Source organism: Gracilinanus agilis, chromosome 3, assembly GCF_016433145.1.
Source record: "Gracilinanus agilis isolate LMUSP501 chromosome 3, AgileGrace, whole genome shotgun sequence".
Classification (NCBI taxonomy): Eukaryota; Metazoa; Chordata; class Mammalia; order Didelphimorphia; family Didelphidae; genus Gracilinanus; species Gracilinanus agilis.
In genome coordinates, this window is record NC_058132.1 from 642093509 (window position 1) to 642114549 (window position 21041).

Consider the following 21041-nt stretch of genomic DNA (forward strand, 5'->3'; position numbering starts at 1 on the left):
TCTCTCTCTCTCTCTCTCTCTCTCTCTCTCTCTCTCTCTCCCTCCCATCAGCATCATCTTGGGCTTTATACCAGTATCTCTCCCCATCTTTCCATGTCCTTGACAATGACTCAGCAGCCAGACCTGTCAGCCCTTTTGATATCCAAGCTTGTGGTTAATCTGAGCCGAGGGTGAAATGTAGAAATGTAGCCAAGTGCTCTCTGTCCATGTCTTCATCTGACTTCTGTCCATAATGAGAAGATGGGTACCTCACTTTGGCATTATCTTCTAACAGAAAATCTACTCCATTTCCCACAGTCTATCATGTCTTTCAAGCCTTGGGTTTCCAAGGTAGACTTTAATGACCTTCTTTTTTTGTGGAAGTCTCCTTTGCAATAGATAGATTGGTTCTTGCACAATTTCATTGCTGGAAATGAAAACATGGGAAATCTATAACCAAATTTTAAAATAGGAATTGATTGACTCTGAATTTTTGCTCATAAGTACATATAGGACTAAATTATGCTGTCAGCCAAAACTAAAATACATTAAATAATTTGGGCAGATTGAAATTTTCTAATGGCTTTATAAATTATTTGAGTTTTTTCCTAAAACAGTAGTGAAGGGCAGCTAAGTGGCTCAGTAGATTGAGAAGCAGGTCCAAAGAAGGGAATTTCTGGATTCACATTTGACCCCAGACACTATCTAGCTGGGGCTTAACTCCCATTGTCTAGCCCTAACAAAACATTGGTTTTCGAACCAATATATAGTATTGATTTTAAAACAGCAGGTAAGGTTTTTTTTTTAAGAACAATAGTAAAAAATATTCTTGACCAATACTAAATAAAAATTCGAATTGGATATTCTATTATGGAACTGATGCAATATTTAAAAATACCTGCTCAGGCACATATCAGGTCACAATGGCCAAATAACAATTTCAGTTTCAAACCAAACCATTTTAAGGGTAAATTCTCAAAACTAAAAATTAAATTCAAAAATTAAAAGTTAAGTTCAAACTTTTCACTGAGTCCAAAAGTTCAAAATTTTCACTGAAATGCTGAGGATCTAAAAATAATATCCTTTAACTCACTTTTAACTTATTTAATAATCATAACCACACTAAAATGCACTAGATGTTTTATTCACATTAACCATTATTAAAAAGTTATTTGCAATACCTTGAACTCTTGTATACTGTACTTTCAGGATCTGTTTTCTCTTTATATGTGAATTAATCCCAAATTGAATAGCATATCCAAATGATTAGATATCTGTTTGAGGTAACAAGCTCTGAAACCCATTTGAAGAGGTTTTCTAATTTCCTGACCAAGAGAAGTCATCTCTAAGAAGAAGCTGATAGATCTGTTTTGCTGGAGAATAGTTTTGGAGAAAGAAAGGCTGAAGGCTCTTTGCCTGGACTCTGGGCCATACCAGGATTACCTTATTGTCAGTTAGCAGCTGCCATCTTGGCTGACTGAATCTATATGTACTCAGAGATATCTTTATCAAATTAAGTTAATTGAACAAGGATTTTAGTTAGATTATAGTCAGATAGCATTTTTTATTTTTTTTAGTAATCACTAGGCAGATTTAGTGTAGTTGGAAGAACTGAAGACTTTGCCGTGAGGCGAACGTAGAAGGTGGGTGAAAAGTTAGTTCCCTGTTAGTGTTAAGACTTTCCTTGTTATTAATCCTTATATTTATATCTTTTAATTATAAATAAATAGGTTTTTTATGAATTTATTGTCTCCAAGTAAAGTGCATACTGATATGGTGAAGGGAAGTCACTCCTAGTGATAATTAATAAGCTAACCAAAATTAAACTTCACTAATCTCACTAAGTAGGTTTATGCTTTGGTTTCACAAACCATTATGACCTTTCCCAATTATTCTTATAACCTCATCTATTTTCCAAGGCCTCATAAGGAGTAACAGGTAGATGACAAACTCAGTATTCATCTGTTGATTGTTTGAGCTTCTCCATCCCTGCATCTTTAGTTCCCATGTATCTCAGCCTATCTAGTCCTAGACTTAACCTATCTAGGATTACATCACCTTTCTTGATTATAGAAAACTTGCCAACACAGGAGAAAAGAGGAAAATAACTAAAATGAGGGAGAAGTGATCCCCTAATTTGGTGCATTAGTTAATACTTATTAATATATAATAATATTATTATATTGTTTATATATAAGTATACATAATTATATATAAAATACATAATTATAATAATAATTAGTAATTAATAATAATTAATTAGTTAATACAGGTAGGAGTTGGCAGTGATGCACAGCCATGAATAGAACCTCCCAGGTGTTAAACTGAAGTTTCATTCTAGAGAAGCCAGGTGAGCATCCTCTCAGCTTTCCCACCAGACAGAACTATACCTGCAGTTACCAGAAGACACTCCATAGGGCTGCTTGTATCACTGAGCAATTTAGCTAATTTAATTCCCATACAATTTATCCTCAAATGGCAGTTCTCTCTAATCCTAGTTAGGATTGAATATAACTAATTCCTGCCTGTTACAACTATGTCTATAAGATAATGAGGCTCCACTATTCTTTTCCTAAATTCTTTTAACATCATATTGAGAAATAATTACATTCGGCAATTCTCCGTAGATACTGAACATATACAAAACTGAACCTGTCCAAATAGAACAAAGAAAAGCACTCTGGACGATTTGTTGTAAATATCCAAATGAACAGACGTTAACTTATATTCAGCCTCATAACAAGTAACACAACTAACTTGGAACTTTCCTCCTTGAGTTGGCTGTGAGGACTAGCTTTTTCCTTTTCTGACTTTTCTAGTTCTCAGGTTAGAGTAATTGGCAGTCTTAAAAGGGGCTTTACTCAGGTTGGATACCACTAGATTTGACATGACAGATTCAGATCATTAGCTGCTAGTTTCATCTTTCCCCACCAATATTTATAGGCTGTTAAACACCTCATCTGCCCCCCAGGGAGTGTGTAAATGTTCCATCATGGGATGACACCGGGCTTCAGGAAGGACCACACACCCAATCTTTTACATATTCCTCTCTTTCTAGTCTTTTCTGGATGAGCTGGGACATGGTTTCCTGGGCAGATGCAATATCTGCTGGGAGCAGTAAGGTTAGCCAGGCCATTTTCCTTGGTAGGTGGAGAGTTCTCATAAGAGGGTCTTGGAATTTTGATAATGGCCACTGCTCTTGGTAACGAGAGTTAAGTAATCTTTGAATTTGTGCCCCATTATTAATAGGAGTTCCAGAGGGCATCAAGAGTACTCTGTATTTCCATAGCATTGCAAAATCATGAGCCACTTCAAATGCTATCTGGGTATATGTTTAACTCACAGGTTCAGGTCAGAGCTTTGAGGCCAGCCTGTTGGGCAGGTAATGCCAAGGGGATGGGACCTGTCTCAATGGCTTCTGTAGTGGTGGTGATGGCATGCATATCCATCAGGTCACTAGATTTTGTTATGGAGATAGGAACCATCTGTGTACCAACAATAATCTAGCTCAGTGGTTCCCATACTTTTTTGGCCTCCTGCCCCCTTTCCAGAAAAAATATTCCTTAGCCCCCTGGAAATTAATTTTTAAAAATTTTAATAGCAATTAATAGGAAAGATAAATGCACGTATGGCCATCACTGCCTCCCTGGATCGCTGCAGCACCCACCAGGGGGTGGTGGCACCCACTTTGGGAATCACTGATCTAGATTCTCTAGCTCAGTCTCTTGGAGATCCTTCCTTGGAATTAGAATAAGGGCAACACAATCATGATTCTCAGTTCAGGCAGAGTCCCTGCCTTCCATATCAGGATGGAAAGTGGCTGGATGAAGCGTTCTAAACTAGAAAATGGAGATATGGATTTGGATAGGAGGGTGACTTCTAATCCTGGTCCCCATACTTTTGGCACAAAACATCAAGTCTATCCATTTTTCTCTCCACCAGGAAGAGTTGGAAAAGAAGGGAATAATTAGGATGACTGAGTGCTGGGGGACCTGAGAAGATCAATTTTAGGTCAGCAAAAGCAACCTTAGAGACTTTACCCCAAAGTAGAGATTTAGAGTCTGAGCCCTTAAGGAGATCATTCAAAGGCCTTGACAACAAAAAGATGGTAGTACTCAATCTGTAATAGCCAGCTAAACATAAGAAACTTCAAAGCCATTGTTTGTTATGGGGTGGAGGAAATTTAATACTGCAGACAGCCTGCCTGGATCTTCGTGGGACCTCCAAATATGTCACCCTGAAAAAACACAGAATTATTAAAGCAGTTAATAGAAGAATTCTTTAATCTGGTCAAGAATGCTCTTATGGCCACCACATAGAGTCATACACACACCACACAGAGCCAAGGGCTGGGACTCTGGAAACACAGTTTCTGGGAAAGACACCATTAATGGGAATTTCTACTGAACTATAATAGGTCTCAGGATCTTATACATAGTTTAGGGAGAGTGTAAAAGGAAGGACAACTGATTGACTTACATAGAGACTATGGAAAGAGGATGCAGCTAGAGGCTAGAATACCTGGGGAAAGGCCCAGATACAAGAAGAGAAACTAGGAAGACAAAAAGGGCATTGAAGGTTTGATTGTATCTGCTAATATAGGGTGATCAATGAGTACTTGTGGGTTTATTGTTCAGCCTGGGACAAACCTGCCAATCCCATCTAGAGTTATTGGGGGAGGGGTGTGGCACCAGGTCCTTGAAAGTTTCATAAAACAAGATTATCAGGTCCATAGATTTCACAAAGGGTTTCAGAACACAAAAGGGGAAAAGAGGCAGTTGGGTGCTGCTGGGATAGAGGTCTGGACCTGAAGTCAGGAAAACCTCCCTTAGATCCTTATTAGCTGTGTGACTTGTCTCTTCATTGCTGTCTGCTTCAGTTTCCTCATCTATAAAATAGGGATCATAATAGTATTTACCTCCTAAGGGAATCCAATGAGATAAGAATTGTAAAATAGTTTGCATGCTTTAAACTACCATGTAAATTATTATCATTAATATTAATTAATTAATAACTATTATTATCAGTAAACCACTTCTGCTCCAAATTCTTGAAAATCCTCTCTCTCCAAGTCCAGTTTTCCTCTACTTCTCTCTCTTGAATCTTAGAAAGGAGACAGTGGTCACTTGTTGCCAGAATTTCCATGATTTTCCTCCCAGCCATGGATTAGATCTAGACTAGATCTCCTACTTTGTGGTTCTTCCACCTTTGAAGGGTGCAATTGTCATCAAGGAAAGCCAAGTTCTTGGCAGCATTGCCTATTCTGGATAGACAAGATGGTGCTCTCCACTGGCTTGGGGGATAGTTGAGATCTCCAACTCCCCTGACTCTCTTGGGCTATAACTTGTAGTTCTCATCTATTTCCTTCTAGCCAGTCTATAGTCTCCTTTGACCAAATTCTGAGCATTAGCTCTCCTAACACCATTTCTAAAGAACTCTGGCTTGCTTTTATTAGCCAACATAAGTCAACAGTGTGATAGAAAACTAAGGCAAAAATGAGCCTAGCTCTGAGGAATGAGGAGTTGCTGGCACTGCTGTGTGCTGCCCCTAAGGAGAACATAACTGGAGTGCTATGCTTAGTCCTGGGAGCAAGAGCAAGAGGATACTGGTGAGTTTGAGATCATATCAATGAAGTGGGACGCCTCCTGAAAAATGCCAAACACTCAGCTTTAGAAGTTTTAGTGAACTTTAACAACCGACTGACCGGGGCATCCTCCTCACATGAGAGAGAGTCGCAACCCTCATAAGTAAGCACAGAACAGATATAGGAAAATAAGTTGGTGGGAATTTTCCTTGGTGCACATTTCAAAGGATAGGATTGGTGTGTTCAAACATATACATTCCTTAAGCAAGCAAGCAATTTCTCAGAAGCAGAAGAAGGGCATTAGAGCAGGGTCAGAGTTGGCTAGGCAAGCTGACAGAAGGGAGGTGAGAGAAGAGGTTGGGTGAAAACCTAGCTAGGCTGCTGGTCCCCTGAGGGGTTCTGTTACTTTTTAGTCTTCTCTGCTTCATTACTTGGAGGAGGACAACAAAGACAGTACAGGTCCTCAAGTTCATGAAATACAAAGACAGGTAGGTGGTACAGAGTGCTGCCTTGGAGTCAGGAGGATCTAGGTTCAAAACCTGCCACATCAACTTAATAGTCTCTGTGTAAGTCCCACAACCTCTGCCTGTCTCAGTTTCCTCATCTATAAAATGGCATGATAAGAGTTCCCATCTCCTAAGATTGTTGTGAGGACGAGTTGAGATTACAGTTGTAAAGTGCTTTGCAGATCTTAAAATGTTCTAGAAATGCTATTTTCATCATTGTCATCATTATTCACTGATTTTATAAAGATTAATGGAAAGGTATGGGAATATTTAGCCTTGGGAAGAAAAAAACTTAAGAGGGAGATAATAGCTGAAGTAAGCTCTTTAGTTTTCATTGTCTTCCTCCCCCATAGCTCACCTTTGCACTGAAATCAGAGTATTACATTACTTTCATATGGTACTTTAACCCAGAAAGTCTTATTAGAATCAAAGAATAACAGAATTTCAAAGTTGAAGAGATCTTAATGATGATGATGATGATGATGATGATGATGACATCTAAATAAGATTTGAAGATTTGCACAGGTTTTTAAGATTGTATCCCACATTATCTTATTTCATCCTCACAGCAATGGGTCAGGTTGGGGCATATCATTTCCACTTAACAAATGAGGAAATGGATCCTGTAAAAAGATTGCCAATTCCTCAGGATTATGCACAGCTAGCTATGGAATTCAACCTTTTCCCAAAGAAATCCTCTTACATAACATATCTGACAAATAATGATAATCATAAAAAAATAATAGCTAGAATTTATGTAACACCTACTATGTGTCAGACACTGTGCTAAGGGTTTTATAAATGTTCTGTCATTTCATCTTCACTGCAAGCCTGGGCTGTAGGTGTTATTGTCATTCTGATTTTCCAGTTTGGGAAATTAAGGCAGGTGGCAGTTAAATAATTTACCCAAGGTCACATAGCTAGTAGGTATCTGAGGCCAGATTTGGCCCACTGTTCTATTCACTATGCCAACATCATCATCTTGAGCCAGTTTGGAGACATTCCATTTCCTTCTAAGGCAGTCCCTTTTACTTTTGGACAGCTCCCATCATTGGGAAGGTTTCCCCCAATATTTTTCCTCTTTTCAACTTTTACCCTTTTTCTTTCTGGTTCTTCTCTTTGAGGTCAATCAAGGTGAATCTAATCCTTATTCTGCCTGACTTCCCTTCTTCAGACACTTTCATTTGGCTGTCATGCCCCCTTCCTCCAAGACTTCTCTTCTCAGAACTAAATGCCCTTGACTCCTTTAATTACTCCTCTTGTGGCTGGCCTGGCCTTCACCATCCTGGCTGCCCTCTTCTAGAAGCCTCCCAGTCTTTGGATGGCCTTTCTGAACTGGGATATTCTTTACTAAATCTGCTACTCATAATGTCTTCTGAACAAGGCAGACCCTCATGGTTTTCTCACCTCCTTATTCCTGGAAAAAATGTTTTTCTCAATGAAGCTTGAGATGCTGTCAGTCTTTTTGGTTGCCATATATTACTTCTGGCTCATACTGAGGTCATGGTACCCTAACATGAGATGCTTTGGAGAATTTCCCCCCTCATCTTCTATAAAAACAAGTTTCCACTCACCCTGAGTTTTTTTAAACCCTTACCTTCCGTCTTGGAGTCAATACTATGTATTGGTTCCAAGGCAGAAGAGTGGTAAGGGTAGGCTATGGGGGTCAAGTGACTTGCTCAGAGTCACACAGCTGGGAAGTGTCTGAGGCCAGATTTGAACCTAGGACCTCCCGTCTCTAGGCCTGGCTCTCAATCCACTGAGCTACCCAGCTGTCCCACACCCTGAGTTTTGGAAGGAATGATGGCCCAGCATCCCATACAAGGATGCTTCCTATGGACTTTGAATAAATGCTAAAACCATCTCTGCTAATTCCTCAAATCTGTTTTCCCAAAAGAACTCATCAGTCATCTTTCCATTTGACTTGAACTTCCTTGTATTACATGGTTCCATTTTGAGAATATCAATATGATGGATTCCTTAAACATGGTCATGTAAGTAATATGGCCTCTGGTCATCATTGGGCAGTGATGCCACATTTAGATGAAGAGCAGTTCAACTCATGTTTGTAGACTGCTGTCCCCTTTCCTACTGTATGCACCATTGGATTGAGCATCATGTTATATGTTTTCTTTGTATTTTTGAGGAAGTCTTCCATAGAGTTCCTCACCTGGTGGCTGGCCCACCAAGGAAGAGCATCTCATTTCTTTTTTTTAAAATTTAATTAATTAACTAAATGAATTTAGAATATTTTTCCATGGCTACATGATTCATGTTTTTTCCCTCCCCTCCTCCCTCCTGAAGCCAAAGAATAATTCCACTGGATTTTACATGTATCATTGATCAAGACCTATTTCCATATTATTACTATTTGCAATAGGGTGATCCCTTGGAGTCTACATCCCCAATCATATCCCCCATCGACCTATGTGATCAAGCAGTTGTTTTTCTTCAGTGTTTCTACTCCCACAGTTTTTTTCTCTGGATGTGGATAGCATTCTTTCTTGCAAATCCCTCAGAATTGTCCTGGATCATTGCATTGCAGCTAGTAGAGAAGTCCATTACATTCAATTGTGCCACCGTGTATCTGTCTCTGAGTACAACGTTTTCCTCATTCTTCTCCTTTCTGCATCAATTCCTGGAAGTCATTCTGGTTCACATGGAGTTCCTCCAATCCATTATTCCTTTTAGTACAATAGTATTCTATCACCATCAAATATCTTAATTTGTTCAGCCATTCCCCAATTGAAGGGCATCCTCTCATTTTCCAATTTTTTGCTACCACAAAGAGCGTGGCTATAAATATTTTTGTACGTGTATTTTTCCTTATTATCTCTTTGAGGTACAAACCCAGTAGTGGTATGGCTGGATCAAAGGACAGGCAGACTTTTAAAGCCCTTTGGGCATAATTCCAAATTGTCTTCCAGAATGGTTGGATCATCTCACAACTCTACTAGCAATGCATGTGCCCCAATTTTGCCACATCCCCTCCAATATTTATTACTTTAGTTTGCTGTCATATTAGCCAATCTTCTAGGTGTGAGATGGTACCTCAGAGTTGTTTTAATGTGCATTTCTCTAATTATAAGAGATTTAGAACACTTTTTCTTGTGATTATTGATAGTTTTGATTTCTTTATCTGAAAATTGCATATTCATGTTTCTTGCCCATCTATCAGTTGGGGAATGGCTTGCTTTTTTGTTCAATTGATTTAGCTCCTTATAAACTGGAGAAATTAGACCTTTGTCAGAAGTTTTTGCTATAAAGATTTTTCCCAATTTGTTGCTTCCCTTCTAATTTTGGTTGCATTGGTTTTGTTTGTACAAAACCTTTTTAATTTAATGTAATTAAAATATTCATTTTATATTTTATAATATTCTCTATGTCTTGCTTGGTCTTGAATTCTTTCTTTTCCCATAGATATAAGTACACTATTCTATGTTCACCTAATTTACTTTTAATTCCATAAAAAAGTTTTTTGGTAGTTTGATATGTATAGCACTGAATAAGTAGATTAATTTGGGTAGGATGGTCATTTTTATTATGTTAGCTCATCCTATTTATGAACAATTAATATTTTTCCAGTTATTTAGATCTAGCTTTAATTTTGTGAAAAGTGTTTTGTAGTTATGTTCTAATAATTCCTGTGTTTGTCTTGGTAGATAGATTCCTAAATATTTTATATTGTTTAGAGTGCTTTTAAATAGAGTTTCTCTTTCTAACTCCTGCAGCTAAATTTTGTTGACAATATATAGAAATGCTGATGATTTATGTGAGTTTATCTTGTGCCCTGCAACTTTGCTAAAGTTGTTAATTATTTCCACTAGTCTTTTAGTTGATTTTCTAGGATTCTTTAAGTATACCATCATATCATCTGCAAAGGGTGATAGGTCAGTCTCCTCACTGTCTACTTTAATCCCTTCAATTTCTTTTTCTTCTCTAATTGCTACTGCTAGCATTTCTAGTACAATATTAAATAATTGAGGTGATAATGGGCATCCTTGCTTCACTCCTGATCTTATTGGAAAGGATTCCAACTTGTCCCAATTGCAGTTGATATTTGCTGATGGTTTTAAATATATGCTGTTTATTATTTTTAGGAAAGACCCATCTATTCCTATACTTTCTAGTGTTTTCAATAGGAATGAGTATTATATTTTGTCAAAGGCTTTTTCTGCATCTATTGAGATAATAATGTGATTTCTGTTGGTTTGGTTGTTGATATGGTCAGTTATGTGGATGGTTTTCCTAATATTAAACCATCCTTGAATTCTTGATATAAATCCCACCTGATCATAGTGGATAATCCTCTTGATTACTTGTTGGAGTTTTTTTTGCCAGTATTTTATTTAAGATTTTTACATCTATGTTCATTAAGGAGATTGGTCTGTAGTTTTGTTTCTGTTTTTGGTCTGCCTGGCTTTGGAATCAGTACCATATTTGTGTCATAATGGGAATTTGGTAAAACTTCTTTTCTTATTTTGTCAAATAGTTTGTATAGTATTGGGATTAGTGGTTCTTTAAATATTTGGTAGAATTCACTTGTGAATCCATCTGACCCTGGGGACTTTTTCTTAATGAGTTCCTTCATGGCTTGTTCAATTTCTTTTTCTGAGATGGGATTAATCATTCAATATCCTCTTTTCTTAATCTAGGCAATTTGTATTTTTGAAATATTCATCCATCTCACCTAGATTATCATATTTATTGCCATATAATTGGGCAAAATACTTCTTAATAATTACTTTAATTTCCTCTTCATTAGAGGTAAGGTTATCCTTTTTATTTTTCATACTGTTAATTTGATTTTCTTCTTTCCTTTTTTTAAAAATTAGATTAAAGAGTACTTTATTTTATTTTTAAGTACCAGCTCCTAGACTTATTTATTAATTCAATTGTTCTTTTAGTTTCAATTTTATTAATTTATCCTTTTATTTTTATGATTTCCAATTTAGTTTTTATCTGGGGATTTTTGATTTGTTCTCTTTCTAGTTTTTTAATTTGCATGTCCTATTCATTGGCCTCTTCCCTATCTGATTTGTTGATATATGCACTCAGGGATATAAATTTTCCCCGGTGTACTGCTTTGGCTGCATCCCATAGATTTTGATATGTCGTTTCCTCATTGTCATTCTCTTCAGTGAAATCATTAATTGTTTCTATGATATGTTTTTTAACCAACCAGTTTTGGAGAACCATATTATTTAATTTCCAATTAATTTTTGATTTACCTCTTCATGTATCCTTACTAATTATAATTCCTATTGTATTATGATCTGAAAAAGCTGCATTTATTATTTCTGCTTTTTTGCATTTGTTTGCCGTGTTTTTATGCCCTAGTGCATGGTAAATCTTTGTCAATGTACCATGTGCTGCTGAAAAGAAGGTGTATTCCTTGTTGTCTCTATTTATTTTTCTTCATATATCTATTAACTAATTTTTCTAAGATTTCATTCATATCTCTTACCTCTTTCTTATTTATTTGTTGGCATGATTTATCTAGATCTGATAGAGGAAGGTTCAGGTCTCCCACTAGCATAGTTTTACTATCTATTTCCTCCTTAAGCTCCAGTAGTTTCTCCTTTAAAAATCTGGATGCTATATCATTTGGTGGATACATGTTGAGTACTGCTATTTCTTCATTATCTATACTACTTTTTATCAGGATGTAATTATCTTTCCTATCTCTTTTAATCAGATCTATTTTTATTTTGGCCTTGCCTGATACCATGATTGTGACTCCTGCCTTTTTTTTTTCTCAGTTGATGCCCAATAGATTTTGCTCCAGCCTCTTCCCATTACCCTGTGTGTGTCTACCTGTGTCTCATGTCTGTTTCTTATAGACAACATATGATAAGATTTTGGTTTCTAATCAACTCTGTTATCTGCTTCCTTTTATGAGTGAATTAATTCCATTCACATTCAGAGTTATGATTACAATCTGTGTATTCCCGATCATTTTGATTTCCTCTTTTAGTCCTGCCTTTTCTTCTTTCTCTATTTCCTTCTACCCAAATGTTTTGCTTTTAATCATTTCCCCTATTGCCCACCTTTATTTCACTTTCCTTCCCACCCCTCCCTTCTTATTCCCCTCTTATTTTTCTTTGGTCTATTAAATATCCCTCTCCCTTTCCCTCCATTTTACTACTCCCTGCCCCACTCCCCCCCACCACCTTAGTTTTATACCTCAATAGATCTGGCTTCTCTTCCCTCTTGGAACTGATTCCACTTTGAGTAAGCTTTAAGTATTATCTAATACCACTCTCTTCCTCTCCTTCTTATAGTATTCTTCCCCCTCCTCCTCCCCACCCATGTGCTACTTTATGTGGTATAATTTATCCTATTTTTCTTTTTCCTTCAAGTTTCTCTTAGTGCTATCTTCTATTCCCTCTGCCCCCTTTTTTACATATCATCTTAAACAACTTAGTACCCAGTACCCCATCCTCTACCTATGAATAATTCTTCTGTCTACTATGATAATGAAAACAATTTTTGAGAGTTACAAATATCATTTTTCCATATAGAAATATAAACAATTTGACCTTACTGAAACCCTTAAAATTTTTTTCCCCTTTCTTATTTACCTTTTTATGTTTCTCTTGAATTTTGTATTTGGACATCAAATTTTCCATTTAGTTCTGGTATTTTCTTTAGGAATGCTTGGAAATCCTCTGTTTTGTTAAATGCCCATACTTTCCCCTGAAAGTATATAGTCAATTTTGATGGGTAGGCAATTCTTTGTTGTAGACCCAATTCTCTTGCCTTCCTGAATATCATATTCCAAGCCTTGTGGTCCTTTAGTGTGAAGGCCCCCAGATTCTGTGTAATTCTGACTGGAGCTCCTTGATATCTGAATTGTCTCTTTCTGGCTCCTTACAACATTTTCTTCTTGGTTTGGAAGCTATTGAATTTGGTAATTACATTCCTGGGAGTTGTCTTTTGAGGATTTAATGTAGAGGGTGATCTATGGACTCTTTCAATGTCTATTTTGCCATCTTGTTCAAGAATATTAGAGAACTTTTCTTGGAAAATTTCTTGTAATATCATATCAAGGCTTCTATTTTTTTCAGGCTTTCCAGTAGACCAAGGATTCTCAAATTGTCTCTTCTAAATGTGTTTTCTAGGTCAGTTGTCTTTTCAATGAGATATTTCCTGTTTCCTTCTATTTGTCATTCTTTTGACTTTGCTTTATTAATTTTTGCTGTCTTGTGAAATCATTAGCTTCTACTCGTCCAATTCTAGTCTTTAAAGACTTGTTTTCAGCTATGATCTTTTGATTTCCCTTTTTGTTTTGGTCCAGCCTACTTTTCAAGGTTTCTAGCAGGTCAATTCTGGTCTCTAATTTGTTTATTATTTATTAACTTGATTTCTGTGATTTCTTTTCCAAGTGTGAACTTTTATCTTTTAAACTTATTTTCTTTTTTGAATTACTTTCATTTCTTCTTCCCACTTTTCTTCCCATTTTCCTTTTGTCTTTCTTACTTGGTTCTTGAACTCCTTTTCGAGTTCCTCAAGAGCTTGTGACCCGTTTCTATTTTTGGGAGGGAATGTTTGAATTTATTTGCTTGTCATTCTCTGCTTTCACTTCTGTATTTTGCTTTTTGTTCATCCATAGAAATTATTGAGAGTCACAAGCTTTTTCTGCTGGAGCTTATTTCTTTTGGTATTTGTGGACTGTATCTCCTGCATGTTGGTGGCCATTTCTGCCTTACTTTCTATCTCTTTATTATCTTCCCTTCCCAGCCAGAAGTCTGAGTGAGGTGGGTAGTTCTTTGTGTAGTGAGCTTTAAAGCTTTTTGCCCCAGTCTCCCTTGAATCTGTTGTGGCCAGCCTGCTTCTCCCCTGTCTCTTCCCCCAGTCTTCGAGCTCTTCAGCCTTGAGTCCCAAGTCTTATTGCCAAGGCCTTGCAGTGCCCTCAGGAGTAAGTCTTTGATGCCCTCTGCCAGCTCCAATGAATTTAGGGATTGCCTCAGCCTCTGACTCTGGCATGATAGGTGATGGGAGGAGGGATGATCAGCTCACACTTTGGTAGGTATAATTTTCTCCCCTTGTAGCATGGAAATACTCAAACACTGACTATCTTTAAGATTGCACTCCATGGCAGAGCCCCTTTACTCATCTGATTTTGATTTTGGTCCTTTTGAGATGCTTTGTAGTGATTGGTTGTGAGGAGAGTGAGTCCACCAGTTCCTGCTACTCTGTGGCCATCTTAGTGTCATCCCCCAGCATCTCCTTTCTTAACCAAGCTAGTCCTTAGAAAGCAGATGTTGGTCTGTGGCCAGAATTAAGGGCAAAACCTTTCCAATCTGTTAGGACCTAGACTGGTCCAAGATCACAGAGCTCAAAGGGATGAGAGGAACCATTTTTGCGTCCAATTCTCTCGCTTTCCAGCTAACAAAGCATATGTTTGGAGTTTTAGTGATCGTCCCAGAGTCACACAACTCAAGCCTGTCTGAAGGGAGATTTGAATCGAAGTCTTTCTACCCCCCAATTGAGCCCTTTCTTCACTATAACACACTCCCTTTCTCCATCAGAGTTTGAGACTGAAATCCAGGGTTCCCCTTCCCCCATCATTATGAAGCATTATAGTGGGCCTTCAGTGGATGGCTCTTCAGGTCTATGACATTAGCAGGTGTCCTGCTGCTACCCCACTTCTCTGAGAGGCATTGTTCTTCCTAGGAGACTCTCTGGCCATCTACCCTATTGCATTAAAGTCTCTAGTCTACCCTCATTCCTTGGCACAAGGGTAGGCTTGGTTGGCTATGCTTTTTTGGCACATTTACTGGAAAGACTAGAAAAACAGTTAGGCCAGAAAGATTTTTGCCTGAAGCAAAACTGCCCAGTGGTTTCCTGTCTTTTTCCTCCTACAGTTACAACTTTGAAAAGTCACAAAGGTCCCCTGATCTGTCTTCCTTGTCTTGCCCCCAAGTAATCAGAGCTGTCTGAACTGGCTTCAATCTTGCCTTCTTAGGCTTGATTTCAACTTTAATTTTTAATTACCTTCTCTCGTGTGTCATTTTGGATGGATTTGCTATGCTAGAAACTCTCCAAATAAATGAGTTTCTAAATTAGCCTTTATGTAATTAGACAAGAACTCAATTATTCCGAGCATTCTTATTATCAGAGCCTTGGGGGGAAAATAGGCTTTGGGAGTGCAGGGTTTTCAAACTCTCAGCTAGGTCATTTGCATTAAAATGACACCAGAAAAAAAGTATTTCATCAGATTCAATCACAATGGCTGGACTGGAAAGCCTTCCCATTAAAGAAGCCTGAAAGGTGCCTGGCAGCCCATATACTAGCTACCTGTTTTTTATGTCAGGAAATCAGCTTTGGGGATTTCTCATCAGGTTCACTGTTGACAGATTACGGATCATTATCACTGAGGCTGATTAACTAAATCATTAAAAAAAAATTCAACCCCCAACTGGAATTCGACAGCCCTCAGTTTATTTCCTGCATGCCTGTTCTTATTGCCCAGGGTTCGAAGAGGTGGATTTTTCCAAAAGATAAGAGATGCCATAATTATTATTTTTAAAATGTTCTCATTTGAAGGCATTTTTATTCATTATTCATATACTTGTGAATTTTAACCAATAAAGACTTGGCTTGGATGTCACATTTCTATGCAAATAGCATGATTTGCATTCACTGGTAATTTGGATTCAAAGGCTGAAGATGATTTGTGTGGCTTAGCTCTGTATTATAATTACAGCAACATCTCTTTCTTCTTCAGCTTCCCTGCCCTGGCACACTCTATCGCTGTAGAATGACTTGAGTGGCTCCTAGACTGGGACCAGTCCTGGATTCACTTGGCCTGGATCAGATGTTTGCCTTGGGCTGGCACATGGGAGCAAGGGTCTTTGGGGGTCTTTCCTTCATGGGGGGTTAGTTTCAGTGCCCCTTAGTTGAGGAGTAAGCACAGGGGGAAGCTCTTTGTGAATCAGTCTGTCACTCACGAGAGCTCTTAAAAAGGCACCACCAGTTCCCCTACAATTCCACCCGGGGTGCGACCCAAGCTTTTCCTGTCCAAGTGGCTGCCCCACTTCCCTGCCCATCCTGGTCTCTGTTACATCACCTCTTGTCTCGAAATTTGGGCCAGGAGAATTTCAACACCTGTAACACTTTTGGTATCCTCTGGGCTGCCTTGCATGGTTATCAAAGATTCCAAAGGAAGGGGGGCATTTCCTTTGGGGCAACTGAGAACCTTTGTCCTCTAGGCTAAGGGTTAGGAGGATGAACTCCCCTTCCAGTGTCTCACCACAGGGGACCTTTTCTGGGCTCAGGACCAAGTATTTGTGCCTCTCTTGACAAACCTAAAGAGTTGGTGATACAAGACTCAGACTGTCCAAAGTAATCCTTGGGGAGATCGGTTTCTGTAAGGGGTAGTTTCTGCTCTAGGGGGTCTCAAGGTTACTGATGAGCTCAGCACCCTTGTCTGGGGACTCCCATTGCCTTAGGTAGTCGGGAAATCCTGTTAAATCTGGGTATTTAGGAGCTATAAAGGAATGGAGTGCACCTTAGGCAGGTGGACAGAGCCAGCACTAATCCTGCCTTGCCCCATGTGGCTGGTCACCGGGGCCCTGAAGAGACTCTGGAATTGAGGGATGCTGGTCAAATCCAGTGGCTCCCAATGTAGGCAAAGGTATTTTTGCAATAATACTTAGTCATCGTAATTTTAATATGGTAAGTATCAATAGGTATAACCCATATAGGAGGAAAGCTCTTGATAGGGGGAGGGGCTTGGTAAGTCTTAAGAATGTAAAGGGGTCTTGAATCCAAAATATTTGGGAACTGCTGGTTGAGTGACTATGGTGGTGACCCAGTTATGGCAGCTAGAGAGCTAGTCTATCAATGCCTGCTCTGTGAGATACTACTATGATGTGTGATCTTAGTCCTGCTAACAATGATGGAAATGGAAACCCATAATTGCCTATCCAACCCGGACAACTTTTATCCATTCCCTCCCAGAAGTTCCCCAAAGTCCATTACTCTGCTGGTGACCTTCCTTGTGTTCTCTTGCCATTACAATGGAATATTTGAGCTGTCATCCCTTCTTTTCACTAGGTCACTGTTCACTGGACCATTTTATTTTTGGTCATAGAGTTCTTTGATAATAATGCCTTTTATCCTGGTTCTCCTGCATCAGTGGTTCCCAAACTTTTTTGGCCTACTGCTCCTTTTCCAGAAAAAAAATATTACTTAGCGCCCCCTGGAAATTATGAAACTATTTATTGAACTCAGAATAGAATGTAATACAAAAAAAAGTGTGGCCATCACCGCTCCCCTGGATCGCTGCAGCACCCACCAGGGGGCGGTGGCGCCCACTTTGGGAATCGCTGTCCTCCATCTTTCCTCTCTTGTTGTTAAAACCAACTCACAGCCACCATATGTCTCTGTTGTCCTTTGACATTGTGAAATGTGATCATTCTATACTGGATACAACTGCTTTGGTGTGTTAAGGTAAAATAGACAGTGTCTGCCCTCTACTGGGGAAGACAACAAGCGAAGCACCATTGATAAACAAACTATAAATAGGAGAGATTGGAGATAATCTATGGAGAAGGCACCATGGCAGTAGAGATTGGAAAAGACTTCCTATGGAAGGTGACTTGGAGCTGCAATTTGAAGGAACCCGGTAGGTGGAGTGTGCCAGACATGGTGGCAGTCAGGGAAGAGGCATAAAGTCAGGAGATGGAAGGTAATTTGCCAGGAACAGCCAAAAAGCCAGTTTTGCTAAATCCTCAAGTAAGGTGTAAGAAGCCTGGAAAGGTAGGAACAGGCTGGCGCATGAAGGGCAGTAAAAGCCAAATGGAGGGTTTTACAAATGATCCTGGAGGCAACAGGGGGCCACTGGAAGTTAATAAATAGGGTCATGACAAGGCCAGATCTATGCTTTAGGGAGGTCATTTTGATCACTGAGTGGAGGATGGGCTGGATTTGGGAGAGCTGAGACTAAAACCTACATAAATTCTAGCTATTGTCATTGTCGTCGTAGTAGTTGTCATGTTCTTTCTCCTCCTCTTCCTCATTTTTTTCTATCACACCTACTTTCTTCTTTGTCCTTCCATGGGTGCTTTTCACTTCAAAAGGAAGTTCCACAATCTGACTCACAGGGACCACTGCCAATTTATGTTATCTAATCTGAACTCAGACCTCACTGCTTCAAGACAATCCATTTAATCTTCCCTGATTTGCTGTGAATCCTCCTCCCCGGAGTGGCTGTGCCAAACCTTGTCTTCTCACCTAAAGCCTCCAGTGATGCCCACTCTCCTCAGCCAGGACCTCAACAAATATTTTGCCAAGAAAATGGAGGTCATCCCTCTTGAATCCCTTTTCTTCTTAATTCTACCTCAGATTATCCTCTTTTCTTTTGTTCTAGTCTCTTACAAAGTTGTGGCCTTTCTCCCCAAGCCCTGCCATTTACTTGTGCTCTGATCTTCTCCCATCTTTTCTCATCCAGTAGTTTGCCCCTTCAGTCATTTCTCAACCCTACTCATCCATCTCTCTAGGTAGTACAGTGGATTGACAACTAGACTTGAGTCCTACTGCTTCCCAAGAAGCTTATTAGCTGTGTGCCCCTATGAGATCATGGTGAGGTCACTTTCTCTCAGCCTCAGTTTCCCCACATGTAAAATGGAGATAAGAATAGCTCCTCCCTCCCTCATCAGCTTTTTGTAAGGACCAAATGAGATAACAGATGCAGAGTGCAAGGTAAACTGGAAAGAAGTCTGCAAACATGACTTACTCTTTATTCACTCTTGACACTGGCAGGTCCGGTCATTTTTGAGCCGTGTCCAACTCTTCCTGACCCCATTTTGAGAGACACGAATAAAAATCAGTGTAATCCTTTCCAGCATCCCCCAGACAATTTTCCATAAGAGCCAAGAGCCTCCAGCTCTGTGTAAATACAACTGCTTGCTCACAGCTAAGTCCTTCAATAGATAATTAGGAGATTTTCCTTTCGAAGTCTCTGAATTGAGCAGTTACAATTTCTATTTAGGAAAAAAAAGAAAAGGAAAAGCTCTCATCAACCCTCTATCAAAGTATAAGAAAAAGCCCAACCAGGAACTTCGAGGAGTGTAATGAGAGCGCTTCTGGGCTGATCTTTGGGCTGACTGCTTTTCCTTTCTTCTTGGTGGCTGGGTGTCTATTTCCCCAGGATGAATTTCAAATATATTCTCGAAAAAAGGTCATGTGGATCTACTTGTCAGCCCTGGACAGCTCCGTGGGCCTCACCCCAGACCATCCCCTCATTGCTGATGAGGATTGCATCATAAACCGAGCCATCATGAAGCCTGATTTAAAGGTGAGCGCCACTTGGCTCCAGATGGGGTGGGGGGAACATCAGTGGTACCAGCTGCCGACATGACGGCTGGGGGTGGGGAGTATCGGAACCTCTTCTGTCCTTAGGTGTGCTAGGGAGCGGAGGATTCTGTGGTGGGTGATTCCCTGGGAACTCTGGAGATGAGCTTGGAGCTACAATTGAAAAAGATTATCCTTCCTTCCCAGGCCAACCTTTTACTCAGACCAAAAGTCCTTGGACCTTCATAGTCTATTTCTAATCCCCCAAACAATGTCAAAAAATGAGGAAAGCACTGGTTCTTGAGTCAAAAGAACTGGGTTCAAATCCTACTTTTGGGAATGGACACTTGAGTGATCTTGGACAAGTCTTTTAGACTCGTTGGTCCTTGATTTCCTCCTTTATAAAATAAAGGAGTTGAGCTCGATGACTGCTGGGATTTCTCATTCCTAGATTGGTGAGTCTGTCCACTTTGGTGGAATGTACCAGCATTTGTGCTGTATTGAGCATTAACTGAAGCTGAGAAGTGCTAGATGCCATAGCTGATTGGCAGGCAATGAATATGGAACCTAATTCCCTGAAATTCACCAGGGGATTTCATTAATTATTCTAAAAAATCCCTTCTGAAATTAAGGATTCTGCAAACAAATTTCTTCTGTGGATTCACACACTTGACCTCAGGCAAAAAATGGAAGAGGTTTGTGGAGACTTAAGCCAAGATGGGAGCTTTGGGTATCTCCTTCCAGAGAACAGGAGAGGTTAAGTGTACTAAGGGGAAGGCTGAGGGGTAAAGCTTGGTGATCTGCAAACTCAGAGGGATTTCAGTGGGAATGAACTGATTTCTGCTTTTGCCTCTGTGGTCAGGAAGGACTGACTGATGCTGGGGACCAAGAATTTTCATTCCTTCTAAAATCATGTTCACTTGGTGTCTGGTTCTCTGCTAATTCAGTGCTGGGAATACAAAGAAGGAACACAAACAGCTCCTGCCTTCAAGGGATGTCTGTTCTAGTGGGCAGAAACTGTATGGACATAGCTGGATGTATACAAAATGTAGACTGAGGTAGTAAAAAGGGCTTCATTCTATATCCTAGAGGCAGCCAGGGTCCCCAGAAACTTCCTGAGCAAGGAAGGGAGATGCTTAGACTTTTGCTTTTGGATGGTCACTTTTGCCACTCTGGCAAGTGAATTGGTGAGTGGAGAGAATGGAGGAGAACAACTAGGAGGCCATCGACGTGGTCCAGAGGGGAAGTGATGAAGGTCTGAGCTAGGATGCTGGCTGGGTGATGGAGAGAACGGGACAGATGCAGAGATGCTGGGGCCTTTGCTTCTCATCTGCATTGCCAGAGGTTGCTGCAAGCTCTTCTCAGGACAGCTATAAGAATGAATAGTGAGGGGCAGCTGGGTAGCTCAGTGGAGTGAGAGTCAGGCCTAGAGATGGGAGGTCCTAGGTTCAAACCTGGCCTCAGACACTTCCCAGCTGTGTGACCCTGGGCAAGTCACTTGACCCCCATTGCCCACCCTTACAAAGTACAAGGGTTTAAAAAAAATCCTAAAAAAAAAAAGAATGAATGGTGAGCCAGACTTTTGTCTTTCCTGAGGAGGGCAGTGGCAGCCTGTAGCTACCTGTTGCCTCCCTCACAGTGACATGGACCCTGCTAAGATTGAGGTGATG

General features: G+C 39.7%; 1 protein-coding gene across 1 annotated transcript in view; it reads left to right on the forward strand.

The window, feature by feature from the left end:
- The window catches only part of ATP13A4 (ATPase 13A4), a 102205-nt gene that overhangs the window by 24041 nt on the left and 57123 nt on the right, over positions 1 to 21041 (forward strand). The window contains exon 3 of the mRNA XM_044667649.1: positions 19229 to 19375. Within this exon, the coding sequence (XP_044523584.1) occupies positions 19229 to 19375 (147 nt within the window). The remainder of the gene's footprint in view (positions 1 to 19228; positions 19376 to 21041) is intronic.